Below are 14,906 nucleotides of genomic sequence, written 5' to 3'. Positions count from 1 at the left end.
TATTTGAAATAGCAGCAATAATTTTTACCAAAAAAGAGTGAGAGGAAAATCTTTAAACTTTCTTACATAAGTCAAAGTTTGCCTGACATATTAGGAGTTATCCCACCACAACACTTATGGCAGGTGAGAAAAGAAGTAGTTTTGTAATGCGTATAGAATATCGTCCCAAAACAAGTAATCAATTAGATGATAGAGCAGATCAGGGCATACTGTTAGCCTTGGTGCATGCATTAACATTTGAAAAAATCAGAGCCTCCCCGAACCCTTCAAATCTTTAGAGATGGATGCAAGAGCACAATGATTTCATTTGAACCTATTGGCAGCGAGTGAAAGAGAAAGAACTGCCATATTAAATGATCTGTCTGAAAGAATCACTAGAAAAGCTCGTGCTCTGTAATCACGTAGTAGAGCCACAGTACACATGGGCATGCAGGCATAGACATCTGACCTACCATTCGTGTATCCCCCATCTATACAGTACAATAATATTTGTATAAATAGATATTTATGCATCCTACAGCTAAACAGGTGATAGCAATAAAAGGCTTGAAACTCAAAAAGAGATTGTCGAAATTAAAAAGTTAAACACATTACATTGAGTTAAAACTGTTTGAATGTAACAATTGTTGATCTCCACAGAGGACAAGTAACTTAAAAACAATCAGTGATTTTTAGGTATCTGAACATATGCAACTAGTATAACTAAGGTAATGAATCTGAAGAATACAGTTAATATACCTGAGGTAACTATGCCAAATATCATAACTACCTTGTTCTGAATTTGGTAAGTACTGTAAAAAATTTAACCATTCCAACTACTATCATAAGGTAACTATTATAAGGTAACCCCCATAAGGCAACTACCGCATGGTAACATAAAAATAACCGATATAAAGTTACTATTGTAAGGTAATAAGGGTAAGTTAATCACCTTAAAACAACTATTATAAGGTAACCCCCATAAGGCAACTACCACATGGTAACATAACGATAAACGGTATACAGTTACTATGATAAGGTAGCCAGAGTAAGTTTAACCACCTTAGAACAACTACTATAAAGTAACTATCAAGAAGTAACTAAGATATGTTATCTAATTTCGAGTAGCAACTGAATACAAGTGACAAATGTGACTCAGACAACTGCTGGAGCTACTTGAGTCAGAGAAATGACTGCAAGTAATAATTGATAGCACAAAAACAGCTATGGCATCATAGGCTAAATATAAAAATAATACAAATAACATCTGCTCTTTAGAATTTAAGGTATGATAGTTATACACTTTTCAAACATTAAACCATTATCAAGGCCAACATGGGCTACTTGTTTCAACCTTAGTGTCATCTATAATATCCTTGTAACCATTTCCCTACTATCACTATTAAGATGCCAGGCTTACCAAGTAGTTCACCTCCAAAATTGTGAACAGCTAGGTGGCTAAAGAGAGATGATAGAACAGGAAGTACAACCATATGTATATAATCTAAGCTCTGATTGCCCTTAGCCAGAGTTCCTTTAATATGACTGAATCTGCCAGCTTTTAGGTTCTCAACCATGGTTGTAAGATCTTCGGCTGCATTCATGAAGAGTGGAGTCATTTGAGTGCGCACTATGTCAGTGCTGTTCTTCACAACTGACCTGAGCAAACAGCAAATATATCATATTACTTGTTGAGCTACATCATGTAGTGATTATATTACCTGCTGAGCTACATCATGTAGTGATTATATTACCTGCTGCGCTACATCATGTAGTGGTTATATTACCTGCTGCGCTACATCATGTAGTGATTATATTACCTGTTGAGCTACATCATGTAGTGATTATATTACCTGCTGCGCTACATCATGTAGTGATTATACTACCTGCTGAGCTACATCATGTAGTGATTATATTACTTGCTGAGCTACATCATGTAGTGATTATATTACCTGCTGAGCTACATCATGTAGTGATTATATTACCTGCTGAGCTACATCATGTAGTGATTATATTACCTGCTGAGCTACATCATGTAGTGATTATATTACCTGCTGAGCTACATCATGTAGTGATTATATTACCTGCTAGCGATACATCATGTAGTGATTATATTACCTGCTGCGCTACATCATGTAGTGATTATATTACCTGCTGCGCTACATCATGTAGTGATTATATTACCTGCTGCGCTACATCATGTAGTGATTATATTACCTGCTTAGCTACATCATGTTGGAATTATATAAACTAATAAAAACTGTGTGTAGAGTTTCAACTAGCTTAAACTTTACTTTTCTAGACAGCTAAAGAGAGAAGCCCACAAAATAGTTTGAAAAACAACTAAAATTGAATTTACAGACAAGTAGGAATTATATATTTTTGGAGTTGTCAAACTTGCTAAATATATAGAATAAATTCTATATACATCTAAATATATTAAAGTTTGACAAAATAACCCTAACAATAGTTGTCTAGACTGTCTATACTCACACAGGTATTGCCTTCAAATCAGAGATCAAAAAGCACAAACTTTTTATGCAATGATTTCAGTATTTATATGTACATGTAGATAGCAAAACAGTCTACTCAAATATCAAAAGAACTGCAATATAAGTTGTGCTAGCGATTCAATTGAATTCATAAAGTTAAATCATTATTATTATTATTTTATGATTGAATTTTCCATGTTATCATATACATTTATCCATTTGTATATTTTATCTATATGTATAAATATCAGTTTTTGTTTTTCTTGGTATACCCTTCTGTCCAGGTATAGCAATTAAAATCAAGTAATGAAAAATTTACCCGGCACTAAATTTGATCTCGTGACCTCCAGATCTAGCAGCAGCAAACGTAACCATTAAGCTACACGAAATACAAATGGAAAATAGTCATTACATTGGTTAAGATACTACGCACACTTAAAGCGCTTGCTTGGGGTTAGAACTAGCACTGTTGACTTACGCATTAACAATTGTTAAGCTGGCCCAAAACACGAGTATCATTTTAGTAAAACATTTAGTGAAGATCTAGGTATCCAGGTAAGTTACTCAAATTGATCAGGTATTATTCTATTATCCGTGCAACGCCGGGCATTCGGCTAGTTAATGTATATCTAATACATTAGAGTCATGGTACTACATCTGAAAACATTATCTGCGCAATACTAAACAAATTAACATTAATAAAAACATGAATGCAACTAATCAAAGAAAGCCTAACAGCCAAACACTCCAGGAATAGCAGAAATAACAAAATACCTGGCGTCTACGGCCTGGCAGATACAAACAAGGCACTGAACAGTGATGTGTATGTCGGAGCCAAATGCGTAAAGTTTCTGTCGTAGGACTGACGAGAGCTTACAGAATAGCCTGAAATAAAATTAAAAGACATTGTTCAACCAAATGTATGAAAAGAGCTCAAGAATAGGCATCACATACATTTCTGAAAACGTTTCTAAATGGCTTTGTCTCTCTGATACACTGAGAGCCACCTTGGCTCTGTTCCTGCAATAAGTATTAGTATCATCCATTCTATGATGTTGCAATGAGCGGAAAATAAAATCTGCAAAAGGATATGATATGCAAACGTACGAGGCAACCATTTCCTTTTCCTTGATAGAAGCGGCTGTGGCTCCAATGCCCATGAAATATGACTGGTGAGCAGCAAAGTACTTGTTCATGAGTAAAAGCACGACCTAAAACAGCAACACTGAGCTAAATAAGTCCAAAGTAGAAAGGAGTAATGTGTTATAATAATAAAAATAATATAATATAAACATAATAATATAAACATAATAATATAAATATTATAATATAAATATAATAACCTAAATACAATAATAGAAAGGGGTAAAAAAGGGTTAGATGACTGACAGGTGCCAAAACAGCAGCTAGATTACCAGAACCAGGATTAGGGGCAGTTACCAGAACCTGTGTTGCAGCAATGATCATATTTTGTTTCAAATATTGTAATATTCTAGAAAGTAAGTTTTAGCACTAATTGTTCAGTGAATGTCAATGCAAGAGCTGGCTATTACACATGATGGGATAGACTTGAAAGGTTACACTCAGGTTTGAATCACAGATTAGTTTAGATCTCCTCTCAAGAGTTATTAAACTGATAAATAAAATTGTTTCACAAAAATACAACTATAGTTTGTATCACAAAAGTTGATAGCCAGCAGAGGAAATTTTTCACTCAAAAAATAAACTAATTTTGCTGACAAAAAGTTTATCGATGTAACTCGCATTTGCTGCTCTTGTTATAAGATTGAAGATACACCCTGATTGAAGATCTTATTGCACCCTTGTTATCAACAGAACACAACATCAAAACATTTAGTAATGCTAAGCATAACACAACATTACTGGCGGTAGAGTAAATGCACCTTTCCAAAAAACTTGATCTCTTCATTCTGGTCATTGAAACTGTCAGTCTTGGTGAAGTGCTTGCTGGACTGTATGACAACCATGTTATGGGCTGCTTTGTCTACATACTCCAGTAGCTTCTCTAGCAGGGTATAGGCAAACCTCTTCTCAGTGTTTGGAGCACCCATCTCTTCATCTTCTGATCTTGCGGCTCTGCATAAATAGTACTGGAGGATTTTAAACAGCTTGGATCATGACACCTAAATGCAAGCACTTCTTGCTTTGCTCTAAGAGCCTGAAATACACACTGAAAGAATCTATCATGTACATAGCCAATTCCTTCCAAATGTGTCGCCAACACATCGTGCCGAAATGAACAGATCAGCCTAAATTAGTAGAGATAAACTAACACAACTGGATTTAGCTGAACTAGTTGATTCTGATGAGCATAATCTCAATTCCATTTCATTCCGAGACCATGTGGTTTCATGGTAGAGGCACTTTCGAGCGGCGATGACAACCAGGCATCACACACAACAGGTTATGTATGGCCAAGGATATTTATTCTCCTGTGAAAGTCAGAGTAGTGTAAATTGGAACTGTTCATAAATTTTTATTTGCTTATATACGATTTATGGCTTGAAATAAACTAGTAAATATGTATGTGATCATATCTGTGCAGATTGTTGTCTTCAACCATGAAAATAAGGAAATGTTCAGAATTCAGTCTACATGATCCCCTGAAACATAATTTTACAGCTATTTGGTTTACATATTTAAAATCGGGACAAAATGAGGATTAATTTAATATATAATTTATAGCTATTGACTAAATTCACAATGAGTAACAGTGTTCTAAATGAGGATTTTAGTTTTTCAACTAAGGTGTTCGGTGTAATTTGCACATCACTGTAACTGTAGAAATGTTATTGCAAGCACAAATCGTTACAGATTCGTATTAAATAATAAATGTTGCAGCAAGGATTTTCATAGCCTTCAAACGACTGAGGTCAATTCTCATTGGTTGATCTATTTGTCAACACGATGCAGCATTTAATCAGTGTGTGTAGTCACAGCGAATATTTATAACCCACATAAGATAGGCATTTTGTCGGCACGTGTGACCAGGTTATAAGTTGACACCATAATAACACATAGAATACCCTGTCATCCTGAAGCTGATCAGTGGGCTGGGTGAGATTAGACAGCTTTAATATTTAATTCTTAGCAGGTTTGATTAGCTGTTATCTTGGTTAAAACAAGACGGTCTACAGACATATTCTTGCAAACGCACATTTTGTAAGCATATTCCTACACTACTTATATTACTAAATAAAAGCTTCAACCATTTATGTACTAGTAAGTCAGCCTACCAGACACAACACCAATTTATAATGAAGCCAAGCGATTCTTACCACCACAAACTGAATCAACAAAAAGTTTTTCTTAAATGCATGTAAATTCTCAGTAACACGAACGCATAATCATTGGCACATTTGGAATACCAAATCTTTAATGTTTGTGTAGAATTATAAATAAAAAAGTCTAATCAGTCGCACCTCATGCTGTGTGAGCGCATCAACTTTTCCTAAATCATCCATTTGTAACAACCTTAAAGCATCCATATATGAAATATAGTACTTTATTGGCAATAATTTCATTTCACAAATGAAAATGTTTTTTAAATTAGGCCATACAACAATAGTAAAACAAAAAAAGGGGAAAAAAGCAACAGTTAGCCATTAAAATTGAATAAATAGTCTGAAATAGAATGAAATGATCAATACATAACTATGTAACTAGAATCATCTATTTGTAACTTTAACGCATCCATATATGCAATGATCAATACATAACTATGTAGCTAGAACCATCTATTTGTAACCTTAACGCATCCATATATGCAATGATCAATACATAACTATGTAGCTAGAATCATCTATTTGTAACCTTAACACATCCATATATGAAATGATAAATGCATAACTACGTACCTAGAATTAGTTTGTGTGTCAGCAGTTGGCCGAGGAGATCGGAATGACTGGTTCTTCCTCACAGGTGAAGCACCTCTCGCACCACCAGTGCTAGAGAACACATATTTCAATGTAATGAGGCAGCAGCAATGAGCTTCTTACAAAAGCCATACTGAGTGCACACGGTTGTAACACAGAGAAAGACATGCAGTGCAAAACACAACACGCAAATATAAGGGAACAGAAACTCTGCTATTCGCTATGAGAAGATCTATAAACACGAAAGTTTTGCCTTAGTGTTACACCTTAGGCATCACACAATTAATAGATGTATTCTCTTTTAGCTTAATACTTAGAAAGTAAGTTACTCCTGAGTACATATATATTGATGTAGGTTTTTGCTAAGGGCTTTGAAGCTAATGTTTTAAATGCAGTGTATGTTTCAAGGATCATCTGTTATGAATTTCTGTTTAATAACAGCAAGTTCATCTCTGAGTTACATCCAAACTATATGTATTATAACTATAAGCAAAACTGATATCAATTAATATGCTACTGTTCTAAAGTTAGTTGGCTATCTAGTTCAATTTAAATTTGCAACAATTTTAAATTTAATTGCTGATACCATTTAAGAATAATAACTTCCATATTAAGAAAGGATGGCATTTTATATTCCAAACAAGTTGACATTAAAATTACAATTGCAACAAAACGGATACATTGATAACCACTTAAATATTGGTAAGATAAATATCTTTGTATTTATCGAGTATTTGATAAAGAGTATTTGATAGGCTATTTTAGATCACTCAGCCACTATTAACCTTCCTTATATGCTATTACAGTACTTTTCGGACTATTAGCCGCTACTTTTTTTCTGATGATTTGAGCCATGTGGCTTATATAAGGGTGCGGCTATTCTGTGGCTTTTTCTTTCACTGCTAGCGCGCATTAACCAGAATCTCTGGTTTGTGCGCCTCCAGCGGTGAAAGAAAAAACGAAACAATGCCTAACGGTACTGTTCCATTGGGCACTAGGTTAAAAAACGTCGGTTAATACGATACAGTGCTGTTAGGCACTGTTCCGTCTTAAACAGCAAAGTTGCTGCCGTGTTAAAAAGCACCGTCCTGAGTTCTGCAGCCTATACAAAGGTGTGGCCTATGAATTTTTTTATTATCGTTTTTTGGAAAAATAAGGCAGATGCGGCTTATAGAGAGGTGCGGTTTATAGTCCGAAAAGTACAATAATTCAATTCTTTGGGCTGCAAATAACATAGGAAATGAAAATGAAAACTGATGTGAAATAAGCTAGCATCGTGATGGATTTTTGAGCCTATAATTTCAGTAGCAGATAAATATAGAACTAGGGCAGATAAATATAGATATAAGGCAGGTAAATATAGAACTAGGGCAGATAAATATAGAACTAGTGTAGATAAATATAGAACTAGTGTAGATAAATATAGAACTAGGGCAGATAAATATAGAACTAGGGCAGATAAATATAGAAATAAGGCAGGTAAATATAGAACTAAGGCAGGTAAATATAGAACTAGGGCAGATAAATATAGAACTAGTGTAGATAAATATAGAACTAGGGCAGATAAATATAGAACTAGTGCAGATAAATATAGAACTAGGGCAGATAAATATAGAACTAGGGCAGATAAATATAGAACTAGGGCAGATAAATATAGAACTAGGGCAGATAAATATAGAACTACGGCAGATAAATATAGAACTAGGGCAGAGTAAATATAGAACTAGGGCAGATAAAGAGTGCAGTCGTACAATACTTACAGAAAGGCTACCAGGTAGAGGTTTCCACCCAAGTACAACCAGTGATTCCGATCAACCAAGCAGCCGTGAAGGAAGGGCACAATCTTTCACCACCGTGTACCAGACCCAACATCAACAGAAACATTTACATGTACCGAAACTAAATTTATGATTAACTACAGGGTGAACATTTAGGTTATCGCTGACGATGTTGGAGATGATGGGTCTGGCTGGAGTCGTTGATAGGGTTGCGAAAGCATAAAGAAACAAAGTTACTACAGGTTCACATGTACACCCCTGCCAAAACTCTTCCTAGGGTGTAGCCACATTTGGTTTTAGCAAATCAAATTTAATGGAAGGGTTTTAGCAGTTAGAGGCAAACACAATATCTATAAGGGAAAAATGACAGAACATGCAAACTAGTATTCCATGAAGTGAAACGAAAGAACAGCAAAGGATTTGTGGAATAAGAACACTATACCTAGCAGTATCCATTATAGTGTTATATATTTGATAACTTGTATTAGAATTTGTGATTTCATCTATGTCATAAAACATTTGATCTATAAAATTAACCAGAGACTGAACGACATTGAAATCAGTAAACTAGTACAAATGATCAGAATACTCCAGCGTCTAATGAGCACCGTTCATTTACTTCCATTCCAATACTTGTGATTTTATGAGTTCCAAGTCAGCGCATACGAGTACTAATTTATACAGAAACCAAAACAGTCCTGAAAATGGAAGTGAGAGGGATGAGAAAAAACCAAAAGAACAAGATTTGCAGCTAAGGTATCTATTCTTACTTACTTCGTTATCCTGAAGCCATTGGTCTGTAAGAACTTAAAAAGCTCTGTAATGTGTTTTCTGTAGTTATCTTTTTCAGCTACGGTGAGCATGTCATAGGAAACAAGAAGGGGGTGGATACCTCCCCCTACATTGTCCAGTTGAATCCGTTTTTTCTTTGCCCACACGTAATGCTGATGCTCCGAGACCTTGTCCACAAGATTCTGGATAAATAAGGACCAACTCAATAACTAACATGTAAGTATAGAGGCAGAAGATACCATAAGAATGCCTTCAGCCATGCCATAAGAGATGGTCATCACCTACCACCAAGAGATTACAGCGAATGCTCACTTACACACGCTGTTGAAATAAAACTATTTATTAACACACGGTAAAAAGTAAGTTACTTAATTTTTTTCAATAAAAATTTTACAAATCACCTCTATCGGCGATGAACCAGCGTGTGATTGATACAGGCGAAAAGAATGACTTGCATGTCCATATAGGAAGAACAAGCCAGGATATTATGAAAAGACGCTGATGCCAAATCTTTTATGATTCACTTACCATCATATCACGAGAGAGTGCGACGTTTTTCAAGTCGATAGGCGCCGGACTATAGCTATTCTGACTGTTGCCCATGTTGACTAAAGTTGGCTTCCCCATCTGTCCTCCACGACTTCCAGGGTTTGAGTAAGAAACATTCCACCCCCAAACAACCAGTACTTTTACAGCCTCCTCAGCTGGCTCTATCAACTTGCGCTGTTCCTGTAAACATTTAAAAGTGAAAAATTACAAAAAGGCTTTAAACGCTTCTTCACTGCATCCTAACAAAGATATCTACATTAATAATGCTCTCTTTGTCTTTGCGTCTGCGCGTGCGTGCATGTGCGTGGTGTCTGTTAGTCAGCATAAATGCTCTGTGTTTCCACATTGTTTGCCCAATTTCATTCAAACTTAACAAGCATATGCTTCGCCCCTTCCGCCGAGTCGCAAAAATATTTGATTTCCAAACTCCATCTGGTTCCTAAGAACCAGTCTCTCAAACGCCCGGCTGTTTAATCCAAAGTAAAGAAATTCCCGGACATTGCCAGGCTTGCAGCTAGTGAGCAGTAAATCAACCTAAGATCTCTGTAGAGGGCATTAACTAATAGTACATTGAAATAAAACATTTAGTCATCTTTTCATAGCAGCCTCACAAAAATGCTGCTCGTCTTGAATAACACCAAAGAAACTATATAGCATTTGCAAATATGTTTTTAAAATACCCAATACTCTGGGTGCAGAGAGTTAGCTGAGTAAACGGATAGGACCATAAAGTCTAATGTAGTTACAAAAGCAACAAGCAAGACAAAATTATAACATATTTTTATTGAATGAACTTTAATTCAGAGTCAGATTTCGATTGAAATACAGATAATCCCAAATTCCATGTAACTTTTAACAAACAGCAAAGACAACGATGAGAAATAAATTATATCTTACCTTAGTTCTTAAATTGACAAATTCGAGGAGGCTCGGGTGCAGACGCTCATCTTCATCATAGTATTCGCCGTACTGCCAGTTGTCATTCAGCTGTATGCACAATAGCAGTTAGGAAAATTAACTTACTCAACTAAACTGATAAGGTCTAGTAGTACATATAGAATATATACAGAACTGTAAAATATCTCGTTTGATAAAGCAACTCTCAACATCAAGAGTAGAGCTGACTAATTTTATGCAAGGCGTACTGTATGTGGTCATCATAGTGAATGTTTAAATCAGTTTGTTGATGAATTTGATCTGTTTCATGCTGTTCAAAACAAAGATACAGAAGAAGCTAACAAGTGACTATATATACAGTGTACATAGACATGTATACCTGTACATACACATATACAGTCAGTATTACTAAAATGTTGACTATAAAGAGAGCTCTACAAGGAAAATAAATTTCCATGGAGTAAAATAATAGTAGCATGGGTGAGTGGAAACCACTTAGCTAGAAGTCATTAGAAATCTGTTTCATGTAACCACACTTTTCACCAACCACCACTTGATGAGCAGTTGCGCGAAACAGATTTGTAGTGACTTCTAGCTAAGTATTTTTCCCATTACTCATATTATATATATATTGCATATATGTAAATTCTCTTTTAATTTTGCCTAAAAATGAGCAGAATCATTTTCCATTATTACTTTCTAGTAACTTGACAGGATTTATAAAAACAATATTCCAACCAGTGACAAATCTGAGCATAAAATTACTATTGAATTAAAAATAGCACCAACCTACTCAATGATTGCATGCCTATCAGTAATCCAAAAACTAGTGTCTACTAAAACATTGAAGAATTCCCATAGAGAACAAGATGGATTAGACATTGACCTGATATACCATTGAACAAAAACATGGTAGAAATAGCAGCTGCGTATGAATGCTGTTATAATGTGTAGTTCACAATTGTAAGTCATGCATCAAATTGATCAGCAAAATAAAAGCTGACCATTTAGTCAAAATTTGACTATTTCTGTTCAGTTGTTTACCTTGCATGGCAAATAATAACATTGACTACACTGAAAAATTCATGCATGTGTCAACAACTGGAGAGAGAGAGAGAAATAGTTTTACTGATTTAATCTGCAAACCAAAAAAGCAAGCAAGTCATAATCATAAGCAAAAAATGAAAAAGAGGGCTCACCATTTGAGAGCACCAGACATCGTGGTAGTGCTCAGCAAATCGCTCCAGAGTAGAGCCTATATTAGCGGGTAATGGCACCTTTTTTGTCTCAGTTGGCCTTGGTATAAAAGACTCATCAGCGTGTGGGCTCTGAAGATCCTCAGTGTTGCCGGTTACAGAGCAGTCTGGGGACAGAGCACAGCCTATAGCTGCCAAGCACGGCAGCGCCCTCGAGAACAGCTCTGGCTCATAGGACTGCAATTTAAATATTTATTAGTAGTTCAATATGTTTTATCTCACTGCTTGGTACAGTCTGACTTGGTGTAAAATTCCAGCTATCATTTAAATACAATCAAAAGCCGTTTGATGACTACACAAGTTTACAATATTTTAGACTTTTATTGGACAGTCCATAATAATTTTCATAAAAAATATGTTTTACGTATGGTGCCACAACAAAATATATGAATAAATGGAAAGGTATTGCCAAGTGGTGTCATAAATGCAGAAACAAAAGTTTTTACATGGAGGACTTGAAACTATTATTTAATGGGATAAGTTTATTCCCTTTTGCTTAGCATTATAAAATGTGCTGCGAACAAAAAGGCGACCAGGCATATAAGTAACAAAAGCATATTCTCGCCTAAAAGTATTGAGCAAGCAAGATTCACTGCACGGTTCAATCTCACAGAGTTGTAAAATATTGCTTCGAAAAGTTTTTCCTTCATAGCAGATAAAATTTGACGCTTAAAACTTAAGAATCTAAAAAGACCGACTAAAGCTGCCTTTACAGCTATTAGTACCCTTCACTCTACAACTGTTAGTGCCCTTTACGGCTGCTAGTACATACTCTCTGAGCCAGGGCATCAAACAGTTTTGTAAACAGGATCATAGTCAGCTTCTTTTCCTCATCACCAGCAACTCCATATTCTGGGTGGCCGCTGCTGTAGTAAGTGGTACATCTCTCGTAGTGGTGGGTGAGCATACGGAGAGAGATAACCGTGTTTTCCGTAAGAGCAGGCAAATCCACCGTAAGCATGCTCAGTAACTTCATCATCATGATAGGTCGCATGTTACTAGAATAGAAATGAAAGTAAGTCACAGGTTTAAATGGCTGTCATATAGGGTGCCTGCAGTTCTTCTTTGTACGGTTGTTTAGAGGAAGTTTCACAAACAAACTTCACAATAACTGAACCAGTTTGTCTTTAAGAGACAGAAACATGTAATTTATCTCATGTAAACTGTGGGATGATATGCCAGATAGCAGATATGAAGTGTTTACTATGTTCCTCTCAAGTTTTATTCTTATGTTATATTATATTCTAGACATGTTTCTTATCAAAAATTCATCTGATTATAATAAATGTCCTTCAGAAACTTTACAGATAACTTTATATTTTTCCTATTTGAAGACACCGTCAACCTACCGATCGCAGAACTCACCTCGTATGCGCAACAAGGAAGTCCGTGACTGTGCGGAACTGTCCAGCAGTGAGACTTCTACATTTGCTCAGTCTGTAGACAGTGTGCAAGAGTGAGTCCATAAGCTGTGATTTGTGCTCAGCATTCTCAAAGTAGGTCGCGTGCTTGGTGAGGAGGGGAAGGACTGAGCCACACAAGTATCTGTTTAGCGCGAGTGCAAAGTCACTTTCAGCTATTCCACTCTGAAAGTATTGTATAAGTTATGCGAGTTAGGAACTGCACTAAGATACATTCGAGATCACTGATTGGTTAACCTTGAGCTAACTGACATAATCTTGAGGCAGCATTCTCTTTTGGAAGTGCAGTAATACGATTGCAATGAGCTCTCACCAAGGTGGACTTCCAGAAATAAATTCATAATGCAAATACAATCTAGCGGTGATTTATATAAGTTATAACAAACTTTACCTTTGCTTTAAAATGCTATTATCATTTGGGTGATTGCCAAGTTGTCATTGATTGGTTTATTTCAAATAGTGGAGGAAGTTTAGAGTTTCTACTATATCGATCATGATACAAATTGAGGCATCTAAACTACGTAACGTACCCTTCTAGGTTGTCTAAGTTTTGTATATAATATTTCACATCCTTTAGATAGTAGTTTGCCTTAACAAACATATCAAAAGAAGACAATCAACTCAACCAAAAGATGGCAATTATTGGTATGAAGGTGCAGATTATACTCACCGTGTCCAAAGTTGTAGAAGTTCTCAGGTCAGCGAGGAAGCCATTCTCAATCAGTCTGAAGAAGATCTCCTGACTGTCAATACCGTAGACTCTCTCCAAAAACATCACCATAGCTGCCTTATGTTCAGGAGTCAAACCTGGTGGCACCGCATCCGGCTTAGAGACCTCGGGAAGGAGAAAGTGTAGAGATAGAATCCCTTCGAGATCCGCCATGCTGACGAGAGATCGGAGGATCGATCTGGCTCTGACTGAGTCACTCCTTCCAGCCTATCGACAACAACAAGGTTAAGGCCTTCAGTAAAAGTTATAAGAGACGGATACATAGCCCAATGTTTTATCATGATATAAGGGACGGTTACATAGCCCAATGTTTTATCATGTTATAAGGGACGGTTACATAGCCCAATGTTTTATCATGTTATAAGGGACGGTTACATAGCCCAATGTTTTATCATGTTATAAGGGACGGTTACATAGTTCCATGTTTCATCATGTTGCAAGGGACGGTTACATAGCCCCATGTTTTATCATGTTATAAGGGACGGTTACATAGCTCCATGTTTTATCATGTTATACGGGACGGTTACATAGCCCCATGTTTTATCATGTTATAAGGGACAGTTACATAGCCCCATGTTTTATCATGATATAAGGGACAGTCACATAGCCCCATGTTTTATCATGTTATAAGGAATGGTTACATAGCTCCATGTTTCATCATGTTATAAAGGACGGTTACATAGCCCAATGTTTTATCATGATATAAGGGACGGTTACATAGCCCAATGTTTTATCATGTTATAAGGGATGGTTACATAGCCCAATGTTTTATCATGTTATAAGGGACGGTTACATAGCCCAATGTTTTATCATGTTATAAGGGACGGTTACATAGTTCCATGTTTCATCATGTTGCAAGGGACGGTTACATAGCCCCATGTTTTATCATGATATAAGGGACGGTTACATAGCCCCATGTTTTATCATGTTATAAGGGACGGTTACATAGCCCAATGTTTTATCATGTTATACGGGACGGTTACATAACCCAATGTTTTATCATGTTATAAGGAACGGTTACATAGTTCCATGTTTCATCATGTTATAAGGGACAGTTACATAGCCCCATGTTTTATCATGATATAAGGGACAGTCACATAGCCCCATGTTTTATCA

General features: G+C 36.1%; 1 protein-coding gene across 1 annotated transcript in view; it reads right to left on the bottom strand.

Moving 5' to 3' along the window:
* LOC137400667 (ryanodine receptor-like) overlaps positions 1-14,906 on the bottom strand; it is a 167,140-nt gene that overhangs the window by 62,196 nt on the left and 90,038 nt on the right. The window contains 14 exon segments of the mRNA XM_068086999.1: positions 1,400-1,638; positions 3,246-3,356; positions 3,579-3,682; positions 4,376-4,568; positions 6,350-6,439; positions 8,128-8,210; positions 8,489-8,495; positions 8,920-9,119; positions 9,466-9,666; positions 10,384-10,473; positions 11,583-11,816; positions 12,562-12,637; positions 13,005-13,225; positions 13,731-13,997. Coding sequence (XP_067943100.1) covers positions 1,400-1,638; positions 3,246-3,356; positions 3,579-3,682; positions 4,376-4,568; positions 6,350-6,439; positions 8,128-8,210; positions 8,489-8,495; positions 8,920-9,119; positions 9,466-9,666; positions 10,384-10,473; positions 11,583-11,816; positions 12,562-12,637; positions 13,005-13,225; positions 13,731-13,997 — 2,116 coding nt within the window.

This window comes from Watersipora subatra, chromosome 7, assembly GCF_963576615.1.
Source record: "Watersipora subatra chromosome 7, tzWatSuba1.1, whole genome shotgun sequence".
Taxonomy (NCBI): Eukaryota; Metazoa; Bryozoa; class Gymnolaemata; order Cheilostomatida; family Watersiporidae; genus Watersipora; species Watersipora subatra.
The sequence above is the reverse complement of the archived record's forward strand: the minus strand, read 5'-3'. Positions and strand labels throughout refer to the sequence as shown.